The sequence below is a fragment of the Piliocolobus tephrosceles genome, chromosome 14 (genome assembly GCF_002776525.5).
Source record: "Piliocolobus tephrosceles isolate RC106 chromosome 14, ASM277652v3, whole genome shotgun sequence".
NCBI lineage: Eukaryota > Metazoa > Chordata > Mammalia > Primates > Cercopithecidae > Piliocolobus > Piliocolobus tephrosceles.
Genome location: NC_045447.1, coordinates 1,949,409 through 1,972,683, shown reverse-complemented (window position 1 = coordinate 1,972,683; position 23,275 = coordinate 1,949,409). Strand labels below are relative to the sequence as shown.

The window sequence follows — 23,275 nt, the reverse complement described above, 5'->3', positions numbered from 1 at the left end:
CTTTCTGCTGACCTGAACCCCACTGGCCTTCCTGAGGTCAGGACCTTGGGTACCCCCCTGAGTAAGGACCGTCTGCACCCTGGTGGCAGCCTGCATGGGGACTGCAGCAACAGTGGGTGGAGGACACATCCCTGGGCTGTCAGTGGCCGGGTGGGCCCCCTTCCCCCTCTGCTGGGGTCCTCAGGGGAGGGCTTTCACCTCTGAGTTGGGATCCTCGTCTGCAAAGTGCAGCTGATACTGACAGTGCGCCGTTGCTGTTGCTGACCAGCCAGCCTCTGCCCCTCCCCACCCTGTGCCCAGACAGTGCAGGGGCCTTTGGGGTGTGAGGCAGTGTGGCTGGGTATGGTCTGGGGGTTCAGAGAACTCATCCTGGGGTGGAGGGTAGGGAGCAGGGCAGGGTTGGCCTCAGAGGCTGGGGACAGTGTGGGTCCAACCAGGAATGAGACGGGGCAGCAACCAGAGGCTGGAGCTGAGCTGGCCAGGAGGTCCTTGAGCCAGGGCACTGGGGAGCCACCAAGGGCTGTGGGGCAGGAAGGGCCGTCCCGGACAGAGGAATCCAGATGAGGAGGACAGCAACCCGCCCAGCTTCTCCGTGCCTGCCTCCGTAGTCAGGCTGAATAAAGAGGTAGATTTCCCCAACTGGTCCAGCTCTGGAGGGAGGCCCAGGGGCCCGGGTGTCAGCAGGAAAACGGCTCTTCAGCAGGCTGTCCTCCCACACAGCCCTGCAATGTGCCCGCCCACAGGCATGGGGCGGGGAGGTGGGGAGGCTCACTGCTGCACTCGCTGGGGGCGTGTTTACGGAGCGCGCCTGGGTGTGTGTGCGAGCCCGCGTGGTGGATGTGAGCTTGTGCGTGTGTGTGAGCTCGTGCGTGTGCGCGAGCCCGCGTGGTATGTGCGAGCTCCTGCGTGTGTGTGAGCCCGTGTGCGTGTGTGTGAGTTTGTGCGTGTGTGTGAGCCCATGTGTGTGCATGCGCTCAAGTGAGCAGGGGCGGGTGCTAGGAGGGCTGAGCCCTTGCCCAGGGTCCTATTTAAGCCTCAGGCATCCCAGCCTTGAGGCAGCACTTGGCACTTTGGGCAGGGTGGTGGTGGCCCTGGGCACCTTGTGTCCTGCCTGCGCTCCGTGTGGCCAAGCACCCAGCGTGGGGCGCCCTGCCGCTGTGGAGAGAGCCTGTGAGCCGCGTGAGTCTGGGGTCCCTGGGGTCCTAACAGGTGGAGGCTGAGGGAGCACAGGGGCCTCTGTGAAGCCGGGTGGGGTGGTCTTGGTCAGGGTGTGTTCCCCTCCTCCTGAGGAGAAACTGGGCTTGTGCTAAAGCAAGAGAGACTACAGTCAGACTTAAGGAGGAACTCTGAGACCTCCAGGAAGGAGGAAGCCAGGGGTTGGGGCAAGGGAGGGATTAGAGCAGGGAGGCGGGACCCCGAGTCCCACTGGATATGTTCTACTGGGACGTAAATGCAGGGGCAGGTGGCCTTGGGGCCAAGGGTCTTGCTCCTGAGGGGCTCAAGGGGCCCCAGACTATCCAGAGCCTCTCACCGTACCAGGCACTAAGCTGCGGTTTTGCACCTGTGGTCTTAGGCCCCTGCCCGTCATGTGAGGGATGCATTAGCCCCTCAACAGGTGGTCCCGGCCTCAGGGAAGGGGAGGGCTGCACGACATGGGACCCTGAGAGGGGCTTCGCCATGGTGCCTGGGACACGACCCCTGAGGGGTCCTGCCTGTCCCAGGAGGGGCCTTGCTCAGTTCACCTGGGCCCTGGGTCACCTGGGGGAGCCCAGCTTGGCCTCCCACAGAGGCTCCCCCACAGCTGTGCCCAAGCCCATCACAGCCTGGAAGCCAGTCCCTTTTGGACCAGGAGGCCACATCCTCCCAGAGAGGCCTGTGTGGCACCCCCACTGGCACTCAGAGATGCTGGCAACCCCAGTGCCACCCTCTGCCTGGACCTGCAACTCCCAGAGCCCTGACCCAAGTGGATGTGGCCCTCCCTGCAGCCTGGGCCAGTTCTCCCCTCCCTCCTGCCTGGGGAATCGGAGGGAGTAGGGGTGTCGCCATAGGCCCGAGCCAGGCCGCAGGAGGACAGAGCCCCCTGCAGGGAGAAGGGGGTGCTTGAACTCCCCCTCCCCAGCTCTGCCTTAGGGACAGGAGGTACTTGAGGCTTCCATGACAGCTGGGGACTGACTTCACGGGCCAGAGCCAGGGGCCCTCAGCTCAACTCAGGGTTCTGAATCCCAGCTCTTTTTTGCCCCAGTGTGACCTCGGGCGGGTCACATATGTCTCTGGACCTCACGCTCCTGTGCCCTAGGCTGGGTCCAGCACACAACTGGAAGCAGGACGGGAGCCCTGGTCCTGGGCTATGGGGATCAGGTGTCGGGAATTCCAGTTGTCTGTCAGCTGCCTGTCTCCTGGGCTGTGGGAGTCAGGTATGGGGAATCCTAGGCAGCGTCGGGTACCCAGGAGGTGCCATCTCCGCCAACGTTGTGTCTCTTGTTAACTGAGCCCAGCACTGTGCAGGCCTGGAAGAGGCCACCAGCCGTGAGATGGACAGGCTGGGGCCAGGCAGGGTGTGCCAGCGCCAGTCGGGAGGTGGACGGGGCTTGGAACCATCACAGCCACCCATCAGCCCTGGGGCAGACCAGGGCCTGTGAAGCTGGGTCACGGGGTAGACCTGCTTCAGCTGGGCCCCCTCGGGGGGGCCACAGGAGACCATGCTCTCCAGCCTCCCTTGTTTGGGTGTGAGGACTGAGGCCCAGGGCGGGGTTCATTCCTTCGAGTTCATTCACACAGCAGACACCGGTGAGGGCTGTGTGGGGCATGGACGCAGGGAGCTCGTGGCAGGGCTGACACAGGGTGTGGTGGGCATAGGGACAGGTGGCACGGGAGGCTTCCCGGGATGTCTGGGGAGTGTTCCAGGCCAAGGCTGGTGAGGCTGGCCCAGGGCAGGTGACGGACAGAGGGCTGGACCGGAGTGCCAGCCATGGGAGGGGAGAAGTCGGGGGGAGTCGGTGGATGCCAAGGGTGGGTGGCACGTCCTGGGGGAGGGGTAGCTGGGTGCTGAGGGTGGGTGGCACGTCCTGGGTGAGGGGTAGCCGGGTACCGACGGTGAGTGGCATATCCTGGGGGAGGGGTGGCCGGGTACCGAGGGTGGGTGGCATGTCCTGGGGGAGGCGTAGCCGACAGGGGGCAGGTGAGGGTCCCAACCTTGGCCAGGGTCTGAGAAGTGTGTGTGGCCTGGGCAAGCAGCCCCCGGTCTCGTGCAGGGGTCTGCGGGGCTAGCTTTGGCTGCAGTGACCCCACTCCCTCCCCAGAGCATCCCAAGGGCCCCGTCTTCAGACGAGGAGTGCTTCTTTGACCTGCTGACCAAGTTCCAGAGCAGCCGCATGGACGACCAGCGCTGTCCCCTGGATGACGGCCAGGCTGGGGCTGCTGAGGCCACGGCCGCCCCCACCCTGGAGGACAGGATCGGTGAGTGCCTCCCTCAGCCAGGCCCTCCCTTGGGCTTGTCTGCAGGGGCCAGGACCAGGGCTCCTGTCCTGCTTCCAGTGAGGAGCTTTTGGGGGACAGACCAGCAGACCAGCTGCAGAGCACCCTGTCAGCAAGGACGCCCTCCACAGCCCCCCCGCAGAGCGGCATCCCGGGAAGTGTGTCATCAGTCTGCCCTCTGGAACATACTCAGGCCGCATGGGCGGTCTCGGGGAGCGGGGTGGGCAGGGCGTGGGAGACCGGCGTTCTCCTTTGTCATCCCCTGGAAGCCCCAGAGGTGGGCGTGAGAGCCACAGCAGAGGGAGCAGCTGAGAGCTGCCTAGGCTGGTCAGGAGACTCCCCGAGGAGCCGTGGCCTCAGGAGCACAGTGGGCTGGGCTGGGCTCAGAGATCAGAGCTCACTGTGGCCGCAGCCCGAGCCTTGGCCCTGACCCCACACCGGGTCCCAGGCCTCGCCCTCTGCACCCCCGCAGCCCAGCCCTCCATGACGGCCTCGCCCCAGACCGAAGAATTCTTCGACCTCATCGCCAGCTCCCAGAGCCGCCGGCTGGACGACCAGCGGGCCAGTGTGGGCAGCCTGCCGGGGCTTCGGATCACCCACAGCAACGCAGGGCACCTCCGAGGCCATGGCGAGCCCCAGGAGCCAGGGGACGACTTCTTCAACATGCTCATCAAGTACCAGGTGGGCTGCGGCCCGGGCGGGCATGGCTCATGGCCCCTTTGCCATCCACTTGTGTGTCCTGAGGGGTGAGGTGGGCGCTGGTTCCTCCGTCTCAGGTCATGTTTGAGGGACTCCTGGGGGACTCAGCCAGTGTCACCAGATGACCAGGGGTGTCTGAGCCTGAAGCTCTACTTCTGGGAACCCCAGGCTGCTGGGGATACCAGAGACCCCCACAGAAGGCAACCCCAGGACACCCCCAAGCTGTGCCACGCCCCTGCTGTGCAGGCACTCAGGGTGGGGGCCAGGGGGTCATAGGTCCTGGAGCTCATGGTCTCAGGGATTCCCCACCAGCCCTCCACACCCGGCAGGAAAAACACGGGCCAGATAGCACCCCCAGAGTGGGGAGGGCAGGGGGATCCAGGGCTGCCAGCCGGCTGGCGGGACAAAAACAGGGACCATCCAGGGACCACACAGTGGACAGTAGGGGCGGAGGGTCCAGTCCCAGAGGGCAGTGCCAAGGCTGGGGCTCCAGCCTGGCAGCCACACTGGGAATGCCCTCCTCACCTGTGTGGGGGGGAGCCAGGTAGGGTGGCCGGAGCGGGGACTATTGAGCCAACAGTTGTCCCAACTGAGACCTCAAACTCTGGGGGTCTCACCATCCCTGTGGGGTGCAGCCATTGCTGGGAAGGGGTTCAGGATCCCTAGACTTGGGAACAAGCTGGCGGTGGAGGCTACTTGGCCCACCATGCACCAAGCCAGCGAGTTTCCAGGTCTGCCATCCTCCCTACAGCGGAGAAGAAACCGCGGCCTGGGGCCAGGCATCCGACCAGCCGCCTCCAAACCAGCCCCACCCAAGAGGCCCAGAGTCCCCCGTCCACATGCATGCCTGTGCCAGCTCCGGTCCCTCCTGCTCCAGGCCCTTCAGAGAAGCCCAGATGCCCCCTTGGCCCCCTGGCCTGCACGCTGGAGCAGGCGAGGCCCACGGGGTCGGCCACCTGACCCAAGGGGGAGCCCTGGGGAGCGCCACAGTTCGGGCTCTGCAAGCTGAGACCTCAGGCCTGCCAGGGTCAGCCCCAGGCTGTGCCGGTTTCCAGGACCTGGCAGAGGGACGGCCACGCGTGCCTGTCCCTGGGGATCAGCAGATCTGGGGAGCAGGCATCCAACACCAACCTAGCCACTGTCTCCTGGGCCTGGCGCACCCATGCCCAGTGGGAATCGTTGGACCTGCTTTTCCTGGATGGGCCTGCCGTGGGCTCTCGGGGGGGGGGGGGCCACCAGAAGACTGCGCTCAGGGCCCGGGCTCCCAGCACAAGACCCCAGAGCGAGGCAGGCCCCAGAACCAATTTCTTGGGTAGACATGGGGAAGCCCGTGAGCAGTGCACGCCGGCCCTCCGGAACCGCCCCTGTTGACCAGCACCCGGACCACTGGACCTGGGGAGGGTGAGGCCGCCAACCGCACTGTGTCCACTCAGTCCTCCAGGATCGATGACCAGCGCTGCCCGCCGCCCGACGTGCTGCCCCGGGGCCCTACCATGCCGGACGAGGACTTCTTCAGCCTCATCCAGAGGGTGCAGGCCAAGCGCATGGACGAACAGCGGGTGGACCTCGCCGGGGGCCCGGAGCAGGGAACAGGCGGCCCGCCCGAGCCCCAGCAGCAGTGCCAGCCTGGTGCGAGCTAAGGCCCTGTGCCCACCGCCAGGCCCACCCTGCCCCTGCTCCTAGACGCTGGGCTCACAGTCACAGCCACCTCCTCCCGAGGCCATCGCTGAGGACAGGCACTGGGCATGCAGCCCCACGGCCTCCCCGACCCAGAGCAGCAGGCTCAGGCCAAGCTGCCCGCGGCGGGAGGGCGCTCTTCCATCCCGGGCTGGCCCCCCATGGCCCTCGACTTCCTCCCTCCTGCCCCCGTCGCAGGCCGGATCAAGCCTTCGGCATGTCGGCCCCGACCCAGTGCTGTCAGGCTCCCGCACCCTCTCCCTCAAGCCCTTCTCGTTCTGTCCTGCCCTGCCAAATGTGAAACCTGCTGTCTCCCCTCCTCTCCCCAAAGGTGTCTCTGAGCCTCTTCTCGGGGCCACCAAGGACAGGGCCACGTTCTATCCCTCCAGAGCTGGTCTTGGGACGGCCATGCAGCAGGCTTCGTCCCCTCCAGCTTCGTCCCGGGGCAGGGCTCCCTCCAAGCCTATCCCCCCACTCCTGCCCGGGCCGGAGGAGGTCAGCAACCACAGAAGGCCCCCCAGACCAGGCATGGCAGACCAGGCCGCAGGGGCAGCTCTGAGGTGCCTCCCCTCTGCAGGGGCCTTGACGGGAGCTGGGCCTGTCTGTAAAGCAGAGGGAATGGCTGGGCATGAACTTCAACACTCCAAACCCCCAAGCCAGGAAAAAGGGCAGGGCCTGGTCTTAGGGACGCTTGCTGGCAGCAGGCACAGTGCTCGGTCAGGGCGGGAGACAGCACTAGGCTCTGTGACCCTCACCCGAGGCGGGGGGTCAGTGGAAGCTGGGGAGGCTTCACTCAGCTCAACCCTGCAGACCCCCCGATAGGAGAACCCCCCTCCTCCCACCAGCTGGGGGAGATGATATCACTGCTGTCTTCCCATGGGGAGGGGGCTCACAGGGCACCGAGTTCAGGATCCTGAGACTGGCAGGACCTGCTGGAGCCTGAGATGGGCCCCAGGGGCCTGAGGTTGCCTGCTCCTGTCCAGACCCAGCCGTGGCACCTCCCAGGAGCCCTGGGGGCCCTACCATGGCCCCACAGTCCCCGGGCTGGCAGTTCCATCTAGGAGGGTGCCTCTAGGCCCCGCTCTCAGGCTGGGATAGAGAGGCAGTCCTGGGCCCGGCAAGGTGACCTGCTTCTGGAGGGGCAGTGCCGCACCCGAGGGCAGGGACAGGTGCCCGGACACGGGGTCTCCAGGACGTAGCGCCCCCCTGCATACTTGAATGTATGTGCGTATTTATTGCTCACATGTGTGTGCCATGTTGTCAGTGGGTCCTTTCCAACCCAAGAGGTACATTTGTTTTTCTGTTTTTTCCTGAAAAATAAAGTCAGCCAAGTGAGCGTGGTCCGTATGGCCTTAGTCCCAAGGGGTGGCCTGACCCAGGTAAGAGGCTGCACTGTGCAGAGTGTCCACAGATACCCACGGTCTGGGCCCTCTGAGACCTCAGAAAGATGGAGTTCCCACTGCATTTAACCACGGGGGAGCTGGGGCACAGAGGGGTGAAGTGGCTGCCTGCTGTCATCCCACCTCCTCACGCTGCCAGCCCCTAGGGAAACAGCATGCTCTGAGCTGACACTCGAGTGGCCGAGGCCAGCCCCCGAAGCAGCAACCCCCAGGTCAGCCCCACGGCCTCTTGAGGACCCAGCCTGCTGCCATTCACCCTGCAGCCGGTGGGGGGGCGGTCCTTTCCTGGAGTCTGATCCGGCTGGGCTCGGGGTCTGGACACTGAGCCACAGTACAGGAGCTGGGGGCAGATCGGCAGTCTTGGGGCTTGTCTGGGCGCTGCTTGTGGTGGGCAGCACCCCCACGGGGCCCCTGTCGGGGGACACACAGCTGCGCCGGGCAGTCCGGCTGCCCCTCGCCACAGCCCATCTGGCCACGTTGGCAGCCACAGCCTCTGTGCCGGTTGACTCCGTTGCCTCCTCCACCCCGGAAGGGGCCTTGGGAACCAGAGTCAACATGCACTCCAGGTCCGGGGTCCCGGCCGGCTTGCAGGTGGTGGTACATGCACACAGGGTCCAAGTAACCGTGCAGGGCCTGGGATGGCTCCCGGCCAGGGAGGTCCAGCAGTGCCCCCCACGCCGCTGGCTGACACCATGGGACAGCCACACCTCTGAAGGTGTGGCTGAGGAGCCCTCTTGGAGAGGCACACGGTGGCGAGGGATGCCCAGGCCAGCAGCCATCCCCGGGAGGCAGGGACGTCCTGGAGGCAGGGGGTGCAGAGTGCTGGGAGATCAGGATGGCAAAGCCCCTTGCAGAAACCTGGCTGTGGCCGTGGGGCTGCGGGGAGGGAAGGGCGGAGGAAGACAGGGTCCAGGGGGCCCTCAGGCAGAAGCTGGTGGGATGTGTCTGGCATGCTGGGGGTGGCCATAGGTCTTCTTTACTCTAGCAACGTGCCAGCCTTGGGAAGGGTGTCCCTCCAGGGCCAGCCTGGGCCCAGAGGTGCTGGCACCAGAGAAAAAAGACATGGTAACGTCCACATCCCAACTACTGGCCTCCATCTCCCCAGCTGTAAGAGGAGGGATTGGCCTGAGCAGCTCTCCTCGCTCTAATTCTGCACTTCCAGGTCCGACAGTTCCCTGGACCTCCCCACGTGCTGGTCCAGGCCCTCTGGAGGCAGTGAGGCACCCAAGCCCAGCCCAGCCCCACTGGCCCCCGCACTTCCAGGCCCCCAAGAGACCCCCAGTCAGTGCCTCCATGGAGGAGCAGGCCTGGGTGCGGGTGCTCCAGCGAGAGGAGGACAGTTTCCACAAATGGCACAGAAGGCTCTGGGTGGGAATAAGAGAGGGTTGTTGGCTGAGAGGACGGGTAATCGAGTCAAAGCCCACGCCACAAGCGCGCTGGGAACAATGCCACCAGGCCCCGGCCTCCCACGGGCCGGATGTGAGCTGGCAGTCCCAGCCGGGTCCTGCTGGGAGGGGCTGCACTGGGTCCCTGTCGTGCTCAGTTCTGCCTCCACCTCCCACCTCGCCCCATTCTCTTTCCTGCCAGAGTGTGGTGGGTGATTAATGCTGAAGGTCACACTGCCCAGAACGCTTCTGCAAATAAACAGGCTCCTGGGTTTGCTCGCTTTCATAAACACAGGAACATCCTGTGCACAAACAAGGCTGGGAGACAAACCCCACGTGCCTCGGAGGGCCCTGGGGCATCCAGAGTGCTGTCCACCAAGGAGAGGAGGCCCAGATGGCTCCCCCGGGAGGGGCCTGGAGCTCCCGACACATGGCCATGCCATAGCTGCTAGTCCTGCCTGGGCCAGCAAGCAGCCTGCTTTGCTCAGTTTCACTGACAGCCAGTGGCCGAGGGCCAGGGCTCAGGTCGGCACTGGCTCACGGAAGGGAGGTCGCCAGAGCTGGCCAGGGGGATGCCAAGGGGCTTGCAGAGGAAGGCTGAGGCTCACAGGGGTGGTGACCTGCTCAAAGTCACGCAGTGACAAACAGGAGGGGCTCTGACTCCACATCCAGCCCCCTTTCCAGGCGACTGTGGCCCCTGTGGGCAAGTCTAAGGTGACTCCGTGTAGGAGGAACTGGTGAGGCGAGAGGTCCTGCGGCTCCAATGTCCCACCCAGCAGCACCAGGGATTCAGAGCAGTCATTCTAACTCCAGAAAAAGAAATGCCACCAGGGCCACAGGTCCCAGCATCCGGAAGTAATGTCTGTTTATTGATAGAAAACAGGCCATGTCCAGAGAGGCCCAGGGTCAAAACATCCTTCTGGAAGGCAGAAGTCCCACAGTGCTGGGGAGCGCAGGGGTCAGCTCAGCTCCGTCTTGCCAGGGCCGGGGGGACCCTCATCCTCACCTGCTTCCAGAGCAGCAGTGGATGTGGGGGTCCCTGCAGGCTCTAGAACAAACTCCAGGGCCCCCTCACCCACCACACGGTGCACCTGCTCGCCTCTGGCCGCCAGGATCTCTTCGATATTTCTGGGAGGCAGGGAGGCAACATGGTTCTTCAGGGCCCCCCGCTCGCCCTGCCCTTCAGTCCCCTCAGGGTGCCCCATGGCCAGGCCAGAGCTGCAAGCACCAGGACCAGCACTCCTGTGGCATCAGGCCACATGGGTACTTCAGATGCTGGCCCGTATGCCCTCACCAACCCTGTGTCTCTGCCGGTATGTGCCACCTCAGGAACCCAGTCCTGCTCCTGCCCGCTATGCACCAGAGGGAAGAGTCTGCAGCCCCAGGTCTGATGGGAGGACAGCCCCAGCTCCAAGGGCCAGGTACCACCAAGTGCCCAGCATGCTGGTCTCAGACCTGCTGTCACTGTTACTGTCCTGCCCAGGACCCTCCGGCCAGGCAAGGCCCGGACCAGGCTCCCAACACCACCTCCACTGCTCTCCCAGCAGCCAGGGCCCAGGCCACACCGCCTGGCCCACACTCCAAACTTTGCTGTGGGCCAGCCACTCCGAGATGGCAGAGGGCAAAAAAGTACCATGCCAGAGAGGGACAAGACTGGCAGTGAGGGCAGAGGGCAGGCAGAGGCAGGGAGGCAGGGCCACAGGGCTGGCAAGATTTAGTAAATGAAAACGCAACCCCTACTTCAGGAATACTTAAACTAAACAGCTATCTGGGGTTTATAGGAAATTCTAATTTAACTGTGTGTCTTGTATTGATAAGGTGGCTGGATTGCCCAGGTGAGATTTATAAACCTCCACACTAGGGCACGGTTCCCCCAGGGAGGCCAGGGTCCTTCTGGGTGGACTCCTGGCCCAGCCCTGGGGTACAGGCCTCACCTCTTCCCATTCAGGTCCGAGAACCAACCCAGGTTGTCTGCGATGATGTGGTGGTTCTGGCAGCCGGGGCAGGTCACAATGACCACGCCTTGGTGATAGGCCAGCTTGGAGATGCGCTTGGAGGACCTAGTCCCGCAGACCTGTCGGGGACAGGGCGGCTGGTGAGGCCGTGAGTGCCGCCACGCCCCTCCCGGGAAGACCCACCCCCAACCGCGCCCTCTCCAGGGAAGGCCCCGCCCCCGAGGAATAGCTCCACCCACCACCCCCAACCGCGCCCTCTCCCGGGAAGGCCCCGCCCCAGCAACGGCTCCACCCCTCCTCATGGTCGGCCTCCCCTCCTTCCCAGAAGGCCCTACAGCCACCTCGCCCCATATTGGCTCCACCCCTTCCTCTGACTTGACCCCGCCCCCTGCAGGAAGGCCCTGGCGGGCCGCCTCTCCCCGGAGGCTGCGTAGCGCCAGGCGCGGGTCTGTCCCCGATTCCGTCCCGCCGCGTGCCCACCTTGCAGGTGTAGACGAGCTGGTAGTGCGCAGCCTCCACGCGCCCCAGAGCCGCCGCGGGCCCTGGCCCCGGCTCGGAGCTTGAGCGCCGCCAGCTCCAGGCCCAGGCGCGCCGCCTCCCTGCGACCTCTGGACGGGCCCCGCGGCCCCACAGCCGCCTCAGGCAGGGCCCCCGGGGCTGCACGCGGCTCAGCAGCCTCGGCGCGCCGCCCAGCGCCGCCCGCAGCATCCCGCTCGCCAGCTCCGTCAGCTCTGCCCTGGCCCCGCCCCGCCGCCATGTTGGAAGTGGGCATCAGGCGGAAGCGGCCTTCCCGGGCTTCCGTTCTCCGGGTTGGGGTCGCGCTGCGCTCTGCCGCCCCCTGGCGGCCTGATGGGGCCCTGCGTCCACGTGCAGCTCGCTGCCCGAGGACACAGAGGGCCCGCAGCGAGGAGGGACGGCCGCGGGGCTGCGCGCGAGTGTCCGAGCGGAAATGCGAGTCACCCATGCTGTTTGTTTATTTAAGCTGCCGTGTTTTCTTACACTTCTACAATGCATGCATGTATTGTGTGTTACATGGTGAAATAGAACAGACCCTGAAGTTACACAGATGGCGTGTGCATGGGGGTGGCGAGCACCCGCATGGCCTCCTCAAGCTGAGTGCCGCTTAACAAACAGCCCCCAACGCCAGGCTGCCCGGCTCGGCCTTTCAGAGCACCAGATTCCTCGTTCCAGGCTAAGCCAGCGACGGCTCGGGGAAGTCTGCGCCCCAGGGCGTCGGCACCCCCAGGTGGCGGGAGGCCGGGCCGGTGGGTGTGCCCTGGACGGGGCCTGCGCTGCCGCGGCTAGGAGCCCTCAGTGTCGGTGTTGTCGCTGCCGGTGGTGTTCCCCTGGTCAGCCTCCCCCTGCCGCCAGCCTTTCTGCATCTTCCTGAGGGCGCGCTTCCTGCGAAGACACAGGTGTCTCAGGCGCAGACCCGGCTGCTGCTCCCCAGCCCGTTTTGGAGAAGCCTGGGGGCCGCCCGCCTACCTGCGGTAGTTCTCAAAACTCTCCTTGAGGCGCCGCCGCTCCTTCTCAGGCGGCTCCCCGCTGCTCAGGCCTGCGTCCTGGAGAAGGGGGAAGGCTTGGGCTCCGGCCGGCTCCCCTGAGGGAACCCGCCTTTCTCACGCGCACCCCCACTGGCCCCCGGTAACTGCAGACTGGTGGGGAGGCGAGGAGCTCAGACAGCCTCAGCTCAGCGCCAAGCTGGCCGCGCTGCGGGACCTGCCTGTACCCGGGGAGTGAGCCGGTGTGGGTAGCCTGCATTTCAGATGCCAAGACACAGGCAGGAGGCCAAGCCACGCTCCGGCCTGGGTTCCAGGCCATTGTTTCTACAACAAAGCCCGAGGTAGTCCTTCCTCTCAGGACTCCTGTGTTCACCTACTCAGGGTTGACGCCGCATGCACTGTAAAGGCCTCAAAGAAACCAGGACCAGGCATGTCCACCTCCAAGCCCCCCGAAGCTGCTGCAGTACCCAAGAAAGGAGGGGGATCCACTTCATGTCCCAGACGCGGCACCCCAAGCACTGAGGGCAGAGACCTTGTGGTCGCCCCTCGGCCGTCGTCGGGGCCACTGCAGGGGGTGTCTAGGGCGAGGAGCCACCCTCCCTGTGATCGGTCACCCTGAGGCCCACAGCTGGGGGGACCCCACCCTGAGGAAGCCTTACATGGGGGGTCCGCGAACGCTGTTCCTGGTGCAGAGCTGCAAAGGGCTGTTCCGGGCTCCCCCCACCGGCCAGGCATCCTGGAAAGGCGAGTCGTGCCTGTGGGTCCTGCCCACCTGCGGGGCCACGTACAGCAAGGGTGCCCCACCCCTCCCCGGCATTGCGGACACCCTGTGGGCCTGGTGGGATCTCCACATGGGTCTAGTATAGACTCTGCCTTCTGTAGATGAGACTGAGGCCTTATGGCCTCGCTTGCCCATTCATTACTCCAGGATGCTGCCAGATGCCAGCCCAGGCCCAACGCTCCTGCCAGTGACCATCCCTCCCCCAAGCTGGCTGCCCCCCAGGCAGGAAGGCCTCCCAGACCTCAGGGGAGCTTAAACCCTGGCCTGAGCAGCACTGTCCCCCCTCACTCCAAAGCATCTGTGGGCATGGCAGCCCTGGGGAGAGAGTTGGGAACAGCTACAGTGGCTGTCTGCGTCCTCCTGAGGCAGGGGCAGGGGTACTGCACAATTGGGAGAGAACCTTCAGGTGGCTAGACCCCCTCAGAACCCGCCAGGACCTGGGCAGACCAGGGGTCAGGACCCTTGGGCAGAAACCATGCATGTCCAGTCTCAGCCCTGCTGTGGGGAGGGGCAGGCCGGGGCTGTCCTGGCCATTGGCAGCCCCTCCTTAGAGCCAGCCCCTCCCCTGCTCGCCCTCGGACCTTCATGCCTGCCCCCACTCCTGCCACAGCCACCCAGGGAGATGGGGGCAGTGCCTGAGCTGGACTCCTGGGTCTGCTCGCCTCTGTGCCTACATGGGGGCTTGGCGTCCCCAGGTTCAAGTGTTCTGGGCTGCGGCCAAAGGTGATGGTCTTCACTTCCCCATCTGCGGCGGCTCCTTCCCCTTCCGCCTCTGCTTGGAGGCCACAGACTGGTGCTCGGGAAGCTCGTCCAACTCCCATGCAGCCTCCCAGGGCCCCTCTGCTGGGCCCTCCCCACTCCCATCTGACACCACCTTCAGAGCAAACACCTACCCCATCGCCACTACCCGCTCCTGGGCACTCGGGGGCTGCTCCCAGCCAGCCACCCCCGTTCTTCCCCCAGAGAGGCACAGGGGGCCTGCCCTGCCTGCTAGAAGCCCCCACCACTGCCTTACCCCCACTGCACCAGGACACAGCAGACCCTTGGCCACCCCTGCATTCGGCTCTGTCCCTCAAGCCACGTGGGGCCCCATCTCGTCCCACTTTCTAGCTTTGTGCCCCTGGGCATTTGCTCATTACCACCTCCCTCTGCCCAGGAGGAAGCTTGGAGCAGCCGGGACAGTGGGCCTGCTCACCTCTGCACCCTGGGGGGCTGCCAGAGGGGCCCCACACTCTCCACCCCAGGGAATACTTGTCCCATCAGCTGGGGCCCGGGTTCCACTGGGCTCTGTAGTTTGTTCTCTGGGTGACCTTGGCCATTTTACTTATCCCCAGCCCTAGTGTCCGTCTGTGGAGTGGGGGTTGTGGGGGCTGAGACAGGCATCGCGGCACGGGCTGCCTGTGCTGAAGGTGGGCCTCGCTTGGGGCAGCCGGGAGGCCTCCGGGTGCGCTGCCGTCCCCACCTCACCTTTGTCAGAGAGCTGGGTGTCCTCCAGGTCCTGGGGGAGCGAGAGCTTCCGAAGAGAGGCAAGATATCCCATTAGGTCACTCCGCCAAGGACTGGACCCGGCCACACTGCCCACCCCAGCCCTTGGCCCTCAGCTGGGTGCGGCCGTTGCCGTCACCCCCTGCACAGAGCTTCTCAGAGACTCGGGTGCTCAGCAGACGGACGTGGGGGTCCCCAGCCAGGAAGGTCCCGCCATGAGGATGCAGGAGCTGAGCACTGACCATGCCTTGCCTTACCCCTTGAGCCATCGGAGGCCTTAGCATTTGGCTACCTGCTCTTCCTCCACCGAGCCCAGCCCACTGAGCAGGGCCACGTGATGGGCAGTGTGGGGCTGTGCCTGGTGGCGCCTCAGCCAGGACCCCAGGTGAAGGAAGGCCAGCCTTGTGCCGGCTGGGGTCTCACTCACCTCCTGGGAGCTCCTGGGTGAGCTATCCTCCAGGTCGGAGCTCTGTGGTCATAGAAAATGGGGTGGGTGGGCTGTGGGGGCAGAGGGCTCCCCAGGCACAGGGTGAGCAGGGCACAGAGCGGGATCCTCCAGGGAGCCCTGGGCATGCCCTTAGCCACACCAGGCCCCCTCCATGCCCAGAACAACGTGCTAGGCTGCCTGATGGCCAGGCCCAGCCCCCACCCTGGCCCTGCAGCACCATTTCTTGCTGGGGCCCTGAGCTGCCCCTGTGCCCTCACCCCACTGTGAGGAGGGGTTCGGTTAGGTGGGGACCCGTCACAGAGGAGGGTTGGGTCAGGAAGGCCCATGTTCCCCCGGCCCTGCATCCCACCCGCCGGCTCCCCTCCCTGCCCCAGGCCCCAGGCCCACCAGAACAAGCGTCTCCAGCTGCTGCCGTCTGAGCCTGCCCTCCACGGCCAGTAGCTGCGCCTCACGCTGGAACACCTGCAGCTGCAGCTCATCTGCCTTCTCACCCAGCTCCCGCACCTGCTTGCGCAGCGCGTCCTTCTCCTGCAGGCCCCGGGCGTGCTGCAGGTGCAGCTCCTCCCGTGTGGCGATGGCCTGACGGGACAGTGCAAGGCCAACCCTCAGTGAGGCCCCCAAGCTCGCCCTGGGCCCTCAGCCTGGCTGCCCAGCTCCGAGCAGAGGCCCCAGAGGACATCAAGCCGCTGGGTGTGGAGGCTGGCCGCAGCCCCTCCCTTTGTGTGCTCTGTGGACATGAAGTCAGCATTTGAGGGATTGTAAAGGTGACAGTTGTCCCTGCTACCCTTCTGTCTCCTCCCAAGCCTGCACCCCCGGTGGACACAGCGTGTGCTGTGCACCGCTCCCCCTTCCACACACGTGCACATTTGATAAATTTTGGATGCGGCTTGATACGGAGACCCTGACTGTCCATAGCTAAAACTCCTTCATGAGCGCAGCACTGTTTACCACCCCTGTCCCCACTGCGGATGCTGAGGTAGGTACAGGAGCGAACGTGCAAACATGACAGCCTGACCACCCCTGCAGCCGAGGCTGGGAGGCCCTCACCTAACTCCTGCTGCCTGGACTGGAGCAACGGCTGGCAGCTTCCCTAATCCCTGGCCAACGTGCTCCCGCACAGCCCCTGGGAACCCTCGCCCTGGGAGCCACACCAACCCCCACGGGGGCACGACTGGATCTGCCCTTTTTTCCCCATCTTGGGGTGGGCCAGGCGCGAGTGAGGCTGCGGTGGGGCCGCGACAGGAGCTCTGAGCCTGTGCTGCTCTCATGGTGGCCAGGGCTTCCTTTATGGCCCCAGGGGTTTCGTTTTAAGGCTCCTGATGTGGATAAACTGCCGTCCAGAATTTCGCCGAAGCAGCAGTGGTGTCCATTGGAAACAACCTCCAGGATGGGACTCGGGATGGGGCATAGGAAGCAGACATAGCCCTGCCCCGCGACGCTCCATCCGGCTCACAGCATGCAGCACTCGAGGCCTTGCAGGCCTCACTCCCGTGGCCCAGGCTGGAGTGCAGTAGCGCAATGGTGACTTGCTGCAGCCTCAGCCTCCTAAATAGCTGGGACCACAGGCATGCACCACCATGCCAATTTTTTTTTTTTTTTTGAGACGCAGTCTTGCTTTGTCACCCAGGCTGGAGTGCAGTAGCATGATCTCAGCTCACTGCAACCTCTGCCTCCTGGGTTCAAGCAATTCTCCTGCCTCAGCCTCCTGAGTAGCTGGGACTACAGGCACCCGCCACTACACCCGGCTAATTTTTATATTTTTAGTAGAGACGGGGTTTTACCGTACTGGCCAGGCTGGTCTTGATCTCCTGACCTCAAGTGTTCCACCTGCCTTGCCCTTCTAGAGTGCTGGGATTACCAGCGTGAGCCACCACGCCCGGCCAATTTTTTTGTATTTTTTATGGAGTTGGGATCTCACCATGTTGCCCAGGCTGCTCTGGAACTCCTGGGCTCAAGTGATCTGCCCGCCTCAGCCTCCCAAAGTGCTGGGATTATAGGCAAGAGCCACCGCGTCCAGCCAAGTTTTTTTTCAAGATTAAAAAAAGCTACTGGTAAAACAAGACAGAATGTTTTCATTTTTGTAAAATAAAATCAAAAAGATATATAGATAGATAGGTGATAGATGATAGATAGATAGATGATTGATAGATAGATAAATAGATAGATAGATAGATAGATAGATAGATAGATAGATAGATAGATAGATGGATGGATGACAGGTAAGGTGGAGCCGGAAGGTTGAACACGGTTTTCCCTGAGAGCAGGCTGGGGTGGGGAAGTATTGACTTCATCATTGTTTACTTTTTTTTAATGTTAAGTATTACTTCTGTCATTTAAAAAACAGGCCAGGTGTGGCAGCTCAGCCTGCAACTCCAGCGCTCTGGGAGGCTGGGGCCGGAGGATTGCTTGAGGCCAGTAGTTTGAGGCCACCCTGGGTGACATTGCAAGACCCCATCTCAAAAACAAATAACAAAGATTAAAAACTCCGTGACAACTGCCCTCAAGGAGTGTGGCCCTGTGCACCCACCCACGAGTGGGGTGCTTTGTCCCGCCCCGTGAGACGCCCACCTGGTCCCTTTCAATGGCGACCTCCTCCATCTGCAGCAGGATGGCCTCAATGCGGTCCTTGTACATCTTGGAGTCTTTACGCAGGGCCAGGCACTGCAGCTCGAACATCTCCTTCTCCTCCATGCACTGCAGGGGGCGGCAGCTCAGCCCCCACAGGCCTGAGGCCCCCCATTCTGGCCCTTGGGGTGTACTTGGGGCAGGGGCTCAGGAGCATGTGGTCAGGCCAGTTGGGATGTGGGGGGAGGCCATAGGAGTCCCCAGGCCCCACCTTCCAGGCACGGAGTGGGCGGAGCTCAGCCCACCCAGTGTGGCTTGGCCCCCAGGAGCCGCGTCGCCCTGCCTGCCCTCCTACCCGGAGGCGTCGGGCCTCGCCCTGGCGGAGGTCCTTGCGCAGGGAGAAGATGGTGTTGGCCTGCTCCTGGTGGTCCCGCAGCGCCTGCCGCCAGTCCTCCTCCAGTACCTGGATGTAGGGGCTGCTCCTGTCCAGCTTCCCCTCCTGAAGGGGGCAAAAGGCAATGGCCTGGCTGGAAAGGCCCCCGCTGTCCTGCCTGGGCTGCACCCGCCCTGCCTGCGGCCCCACCTGGACGAAGGCCTCCAGCTCCTGCACCCGGGCCTGGAGTAGGGCCTTCTCCTGCTGCAGCTCCCACAGCAGCTCCTGGCTGCACCTGCCCTGCCTGCGGCCCCACCTGGACGGAGGCTTCCAGCTCCTGCACCCGGGCCTGGAGCAGGGCCTTCTCCTGCTGCAGCTCCCACAGCAGCTCCTGGCTGGGCCTCTGCTCCATGGCGTGCCTGAGCTTCAGCGTGTGCTTGCGCTCCACCTTGCAGTCATCCTCGGCCTTCATGAGGCTGTGCTTGAGCCGGTCAATCTGTGGAAGGTCCGCTGAGCCCGGCTGTCCCCTCCAGGCGGTGACAACAGACCCACAGGGCCACCCCCGACCGCCCTGGCCTGCAGACCCCGCCAGGCCAGGCGAGAGGGGCCTGGTTCCCCGGTGGCAGTGGGCGCACCTCCAGCTGCAGGTCACGGTTCCGCATGAGCGCGCCGCCCTTCTCCTCGCTCTGGCGCGCCAGGCGCATGGCCAGGTCGTAGTTCTCCTCCTTGCAGCGCTTGAGCTCACGGCTGCTGGCCTCGCACTCCTCCTTGAGCCTCTGCACCCGCTCCTGGTGCTTGCGCAGCAGGCTGTCCTTCACCCGCAGCTCCTTGATGAAGTCATCCTTGGAGCTCAGCAGCGTGGTCAGGTCCTGCACCTTCTTCTGCAGCTTCATGACCTCGGTCATCAGCAGCTGAGTCAGGCCTGACTCCCCGGACGCGTCTGTGGGCCGGGCCAGCGTTAGACGGTGCCTGTGTTCCCCGGTGGCCCAGCTCCATCACGCCCTGCGCTGTGGCAGGAGCTCAGGGCTCCTAGGGATGGGGGCTGGGCAGAGGACCCAGCACCATTGCCCGCCCCCACCACCACCTCCCCCGTCACTCACCGATGATCATGGAGAAGACACGGGCCGGCTCCTTGCCCGTGACCTTCTTGTACAGCTGTGGGTAGTAGAGCTCCAGGCTCTCGAGGAAGGCCACGTAGCCCTTGTGGCCGGTCCGCTGTAGGATGTCCAGGAGCACGCCTGCAGGCCAGAGGGGCCTAACTGGGGGTGGGGCACAGGCGAGGCAGAGGGCTGGGGTGGGTGGGCCCTGGGGGCAGGGACAGATGGAGGCTGGGATGCAGATGAGGTGTGCTGTGGTCTGGGTCCTGGATGAGGCACCCTGTGGGTCTTGGTACTAGGCTGGGGACAAAGTGCTGCCCACCTGTCCCTTGGCTGTCTCAGGAGCCCCCGCTGTGGTGGGAACCACACTGCCCCTCTTGGCAGCACCGAGCTGGCAGGAGAGGCGGGGGGACATTGTGGCCATGTGCCAGGGTTGAGGTTGGGCCTCACTGGGAGGCCAGGGGCAAAGCCAGGCGGGGCTCTCCTGGGGTCGAGGATCAGGGTGGCAGAGCGTGCAGCCACCTCCAAGCGGGCTCCTTGGTTGGGTTTGGGGCCTGGGGCCTGCAGGGCAGCACTGACCCACTTTCCGTTTGCGGATGACCAAGTTGGGGTCACTGAGCACCTGCTCCTCATCATCGGGGTTCAGGACCTTGCACTGCCGCAGGTAGGGCGTGATGCGCGAGGGGTCGATGACCGAGGTGAGCATCACCCGGAAGCCCTCCAGGATGCTCCAGCACTCATCATCGTTCTCGTAGTCCGACATGGCCTCAGCAGGCAGGCTGGGGAGTGTGGGGCAGCCGCTGAGAGCAACGCCGGCTCCTGCCCCCACCCATGCCCAGCTCCTGCTCCTTCTTAGACGCTGGGCCAGGGCTCTTGTCAGGGCTGTCGAGGGGGTCAGCCCAGGGGCATCCAGGAAGAGGTGCCCAGCTCCATGTCCCATCCCCACGCTGGATCCCCCAGGGAGGCGGCAGAGACACAGAGACCCGCTCCCCACCAGACCAGCCGAGGGCCCCTCCACAGCCTTTCCCAGCTCCTGTTCCTGCCCCTTGGCCATCCGTGTCACCCAGATATGCAGCAGGGGAGACACAGATGGGGTCTGAGAGAGGAACTGCCTTCACAGTATGACCCGCTTCTGGCCTCTGCCTCCTGGACACTCCCACCACGCCCTGGAGCCTACAAGGGCAGCCACCTCCATGGGTGGAGGAGCTGTGGGCACCTGCCTGGCACTACGGCCAGCCCAAGCTGGGTGAAAGCAGGTTGGCCAATGACCCTCCCACTAGGGCAGCAGCTGCGGGAGCCGGTTCTAGTGGAACTTCCTCATTCCCCTGACCGACGCCTGCTCACATCCCGGGCTGTGCCCTCCCTCCTCCACGGCCGGTTGTTGGTGATGCAAGAGTGGCCACCCAGCCCTGCCGCAGCTGTCAGCGTCGCTGCACTGGCCGGGAAGAGCTTCCCACAGAAGCGTGTGTCTGTCACTCCCCGCCGGCCCCGCAACCCTGGGAGGGGCTGTCGGTGTTGCCCTGGCTGGGCTGGCCAGGAGTGCTGCTGTGCTGTTTTCTCCAGGTTCTTAGGTGCTGGGCACCAGTGAATCTCTGGACTCTTCTCCTGCCCCAGATGAGGCCCGACCCCCATCCCACTGGCTGAAACAACTACCCATGTTGGGACCAGCCACTGCTGTCCCTTTCTGTCAGCGCGGTGGAAGCCTCAGCCGCTGAAAGCCACTCCCTCTGGGACTGGGACTGGGGCAAGGCTGGGAACAGCCACATGGTCCCGCCTCCCACGCAGGTCCCCGGTCCTCAGCCTCCAGCCCTGCTGGGAAATGCTGGTTTCCAGCCTAAAGGAGCTGGGTCACTACTCCTGGAGACACAGTTGCCCCAGACTTGGTCTTTTGAAGAATTTCTCAACTTCCCACTGTACTTTGTCACCCCATTCAGGACAGTTTTGACAGACAAGGGGCTGTATAGAAACACCAGCCCCACAATGGACAGTCCTGGGAACACTGGGCCCCTTTCCTGCCTCCCCAACCTGAAATGCAGGGTCCCACCTGCCACCGTAATACCACTGAAAGAAACATGTCTCCGCCCAGTGGCCATGAAAGGGATGGGGCCGCACGGCGGAGGCTGCCTGGCTGCCTGTGGGAAGCCTCATGCTGCTCTAGGTGGATTAGCTCCAGGATCCGGAACTAAGCCGGCGCCGACCTTCTTGGTCACTTTTCAGAAAAGTACCAGACCCACCCACCTGAGGGTCTTCCAGGAGCCACCTGCACTGCAGACGCACCAGGAGCCAGGGACGCGGAGCCTCGGGGAGATGCTGCCCGGGGCTGCAGGGAGGGAGGAGCGCGCCAGACGCCTGTGCACTTCCTGATGGCTTCTGCTTAACTCCACAGTCCCGCCAGTCCTCCCACAGGGGAACAGTCCCTGGTGGCCTGCCTTCTGATTCGCCCAGCCCAGGAGGCCCCGAGAGGCAGACGGAAGTGGAAGTCCTCTGCCTTCCAAAGGAAAGCTGCTGTCAGCCCTCCCAGCCTGGCCGGGGGCCGGGGGTCCTGAGAATGCCCCAGAGGCCCAGCCCTGGCACCTGGCAAGTAGAAGAGACAGCAGAGACCCCCCAGGAGGCTGGATGAGGCCAGACCGCACCCAGCCGCTTTGACCTGGTCATAGGTTTCTGGAGGCTTCTTCAGGAGGGCATGCTCTGCCCTGTGCGGACACCCTTGCCCTTGCCAGCATCTCGGGACAGCGGGGCAGGGCATGTGCAGGGGGGCACACAGCCACACAGCATGGCCAGCACACACCTTGGTCACCAAAGGGCTGCAGCCCACCTTATGGAGCCCAGGAGGCCACTGCAGCCTGCCAGGGGCCATGGCACCGGCCACCACCCAACTGCACACGGGGGAGAAGCGTCCCTTTCAGAAGTGTCGCTCGATATCATTATCCTCGTCACGAGGCATCCCTGCTCTTCTCCAGGATGCACGTGAGGACTGACGCCACTCCCAGGGTCCCCCAAACCAGCTTCAGAAGCACCGGTGATGGCAGGGCACGGCTCGCCCTCCATCCATGGACAACGGGCAGCAGAGTCTGCCCTGAACTGTGCACTTCAGTGTGTGGGCTGCTGGAGCCTCATCCCTGCAGGCTTGGGAACCCCCAGGCCCCGCCTCACCCTGTAAAGCTCGTTGAACCGAGTTGCCAGCCAACAGCTTCGAGAAGGGGCCGCCAGGGTGGAAGGCCAGGAAGCTGGTGCGGAGCTCGCCTACCCGTTTCCAGCCCCCGGCCCTCAGGCCTGACATCACGCATTGAGGGGTGGAGTTCGGGGTCCTCTGGGGCTCTTGAGAATGCCACACTCCAGGCTGGGCCCCTCACCAGCAGCATGAGCAAGTGTGCAGGCAGGAACGCCGTCCTGGGCCCTGCTAGGGGTAGGCCCGAGCTGGCGCCAGGCCCTCATGACCCAGTGTTTCCCCAGCTTGTAAAACGAGGGACCCCAGTGATTTCGCTGTGGTGTATGTCCTTAGGAATTAACACACATACCATGTTCTCTAACCATATCGGAAGCTAAAAATCAGTAAGTTATCTGGAAAATCCCTAAATATTTGGAAATTAAATAATACACCACTAAATAACCCACAGGTCAGAGTGGCCCCCAAGAGCCGGGCGCGGTGGCTCAAGCCTGTAATCCCAGCACTTTGGGAGGCCGAGACGGGCGGATCACGAGGTCAGGAGATCGAGACCATCCTGGCTAACACGGTGAAACCCCGTCTCTACTAAAAAAATACAAAAAACTAGCCGGGCGAGGTGGCGGGCGCCTGTAGTCCCAGCTACTCGGGAGGCTGAGGCAGGAGAATGGCGTAAACCCGGGAGGCGGAGCTTGCAGTGAGCTGAGATCCGGCCACTGCACTCCAGCCTGGGTGACAGAGCGAGAAACCGCCACAAAAAAAAAGAGAGAGGAGAAAAAAAAAAAAAAAAAAAAAAAAAAAAGAGTGGCCCCCAAGAGACTAGGCACTAGTTACTAGAGAACCAGGCACAGCAACACATGCTCAGGAGCGCGGCCGGCCATGGGACCGTCCTGTCTGCCGGGCGCCCAGGGCTGAGGCCCCACGGTGGTTCCAGTGAGGGAGGGAAGCCCAGACAGCCAAGGGCCTGGGGGCACTGCTGCCACAGAGACGAAGGAAAGGGAGTGAGGGGACACACGGAGAAGATGGGGGCTGGTCTTATGCCAAGAAAGGCACATGCAAAAGGAAGAGTGAAAGTTGGGGTGGCTGCCATCGTGTCTGGGTAGCCCGGTCACCTGTTCCAGGGAACTCAGCCGGGGCGGTGCGAGGGCTGGCAGCCATCTGGGGAGGGTGCCGGCTCAGCATGAAGAACAAAGCCACAGGTGCTTTCCGTGAAATGGGCGAAAGCCTGCTTCTCTGCCGGGAGGGCAGCCAGGGTACAGGAGGCCTCGAGG

At 63.9% G+C, this 23,275-nt stretch overlaps 3 protein-coding genes across 6 annotated transcripts in view; 1 reads left to right on the top strand and 2 right to left on the bottom strand.

Annotated features, from left to right (window-relative positions):
- GPSM1 (G protein signaling modulator 1) overlaps window positions 1–7,186 on the top strand; it is a 31,370-nt gene extending 24,184 nt beyond the window's left edge. The window contains exons 12-14 of the mRNA XM_023227695.2: window positions 3,300–3,456; window positions 3,947–4,155; window positions 5,607–7,186. Of these exons, the coding sequence (XP_023083463.1) occupies window positions 3,300–3,456; window positions 3,947–4,155; window positions 5,607–5,813 (573 nt within the window). The 3' untranslated portion in view covers window positions 5,814–7,186. The remainder of the gene's footprint in view (window positions 1–3,299; window positions 3,457–3,946; window positions 4,156–5,606) is intronic.
- A 2,297-nt stretch (window positions 7,187–9,483) lies between these two features.
- On the bottom strand, window positions 9,484–11,518 carry DNLZ (DNL-type zinc finger). Its single transcript, XM_023227658.1, has 3 exons — window positions 11,071–11,518; window positions 10,570–10,709; window positions 9,484–9,763 (listed from the first exon to the last, which is right to left on the bottom strand). Exons 1-3 carry the CDS (start codon window positions 11,296–11,298, stop codon window positions 9,595–9,597), a joined length of 537 nt encoding a protein of 178 aa, XP_023083426.1. The 5' UTR covers window positions 11,299–11,518; the 3' UTR covers window positions 9,484–9,594.
- Window positions 11,519–11,540: 22 nt separating this feature from the next.
- CARD9 (caspase recruitment domain family member 9) lies at window positions 11,541–21,248 on the bottom strand. 4 transcript variants are annotated; one of them, XM_023227657.3, is made up of 13 exons: window positions 21,080–21,248; window positions 19,421–19,620; window positions 18,845–18,982; window positions 18,380–18,684; window positions 18,061–18,240; window positions 17,727–17,870; window positions 17,375–17,500; window positions 15,194–15,385; window positions 14,786–14,827; window positions 14,341–14,386; window positions 12,752–12,828; window positions 12,076–12,152; window positions 11,541–11,991 (listed from the first exon to the last, which is right to left on the bottom strand). In XM_023227657.3, the coding sequence occupies exons 2-13, from the start codon at window positions 19,602–19,604 to the stop codon at window positions 11,892–11,894; spliced, it is 1,611 nt and encodes a 536-aa protein (XP_023083425.1). In that variant the 5' UTR covers window positions 19,605–19,620; window positions 21,080–21,248; the 3' UTR covers window positions 11,541–11,891. The 4 variants fall into 4 exon arrangements, with proteins under 4 accessions (XP_023083425.1, XP_023083423.1, XP_023083422.1 ...); XM_023227655.1 differs by lacking the exon at window positions 21,080–21,248 and adding an exon at window positions 17,955–18,029 and having other exon boundaries at window positions 18,136–18,240; window positions 19,421–21,070; XM_023227654.1 differs by lacking the exon at window positions 21,080–21,248 and having other exon boundaries at window positions 19,421–21,070.
- Between the last annotated feature and the right edge of the window lie 2,027 nt (window positions 21,249–23,275).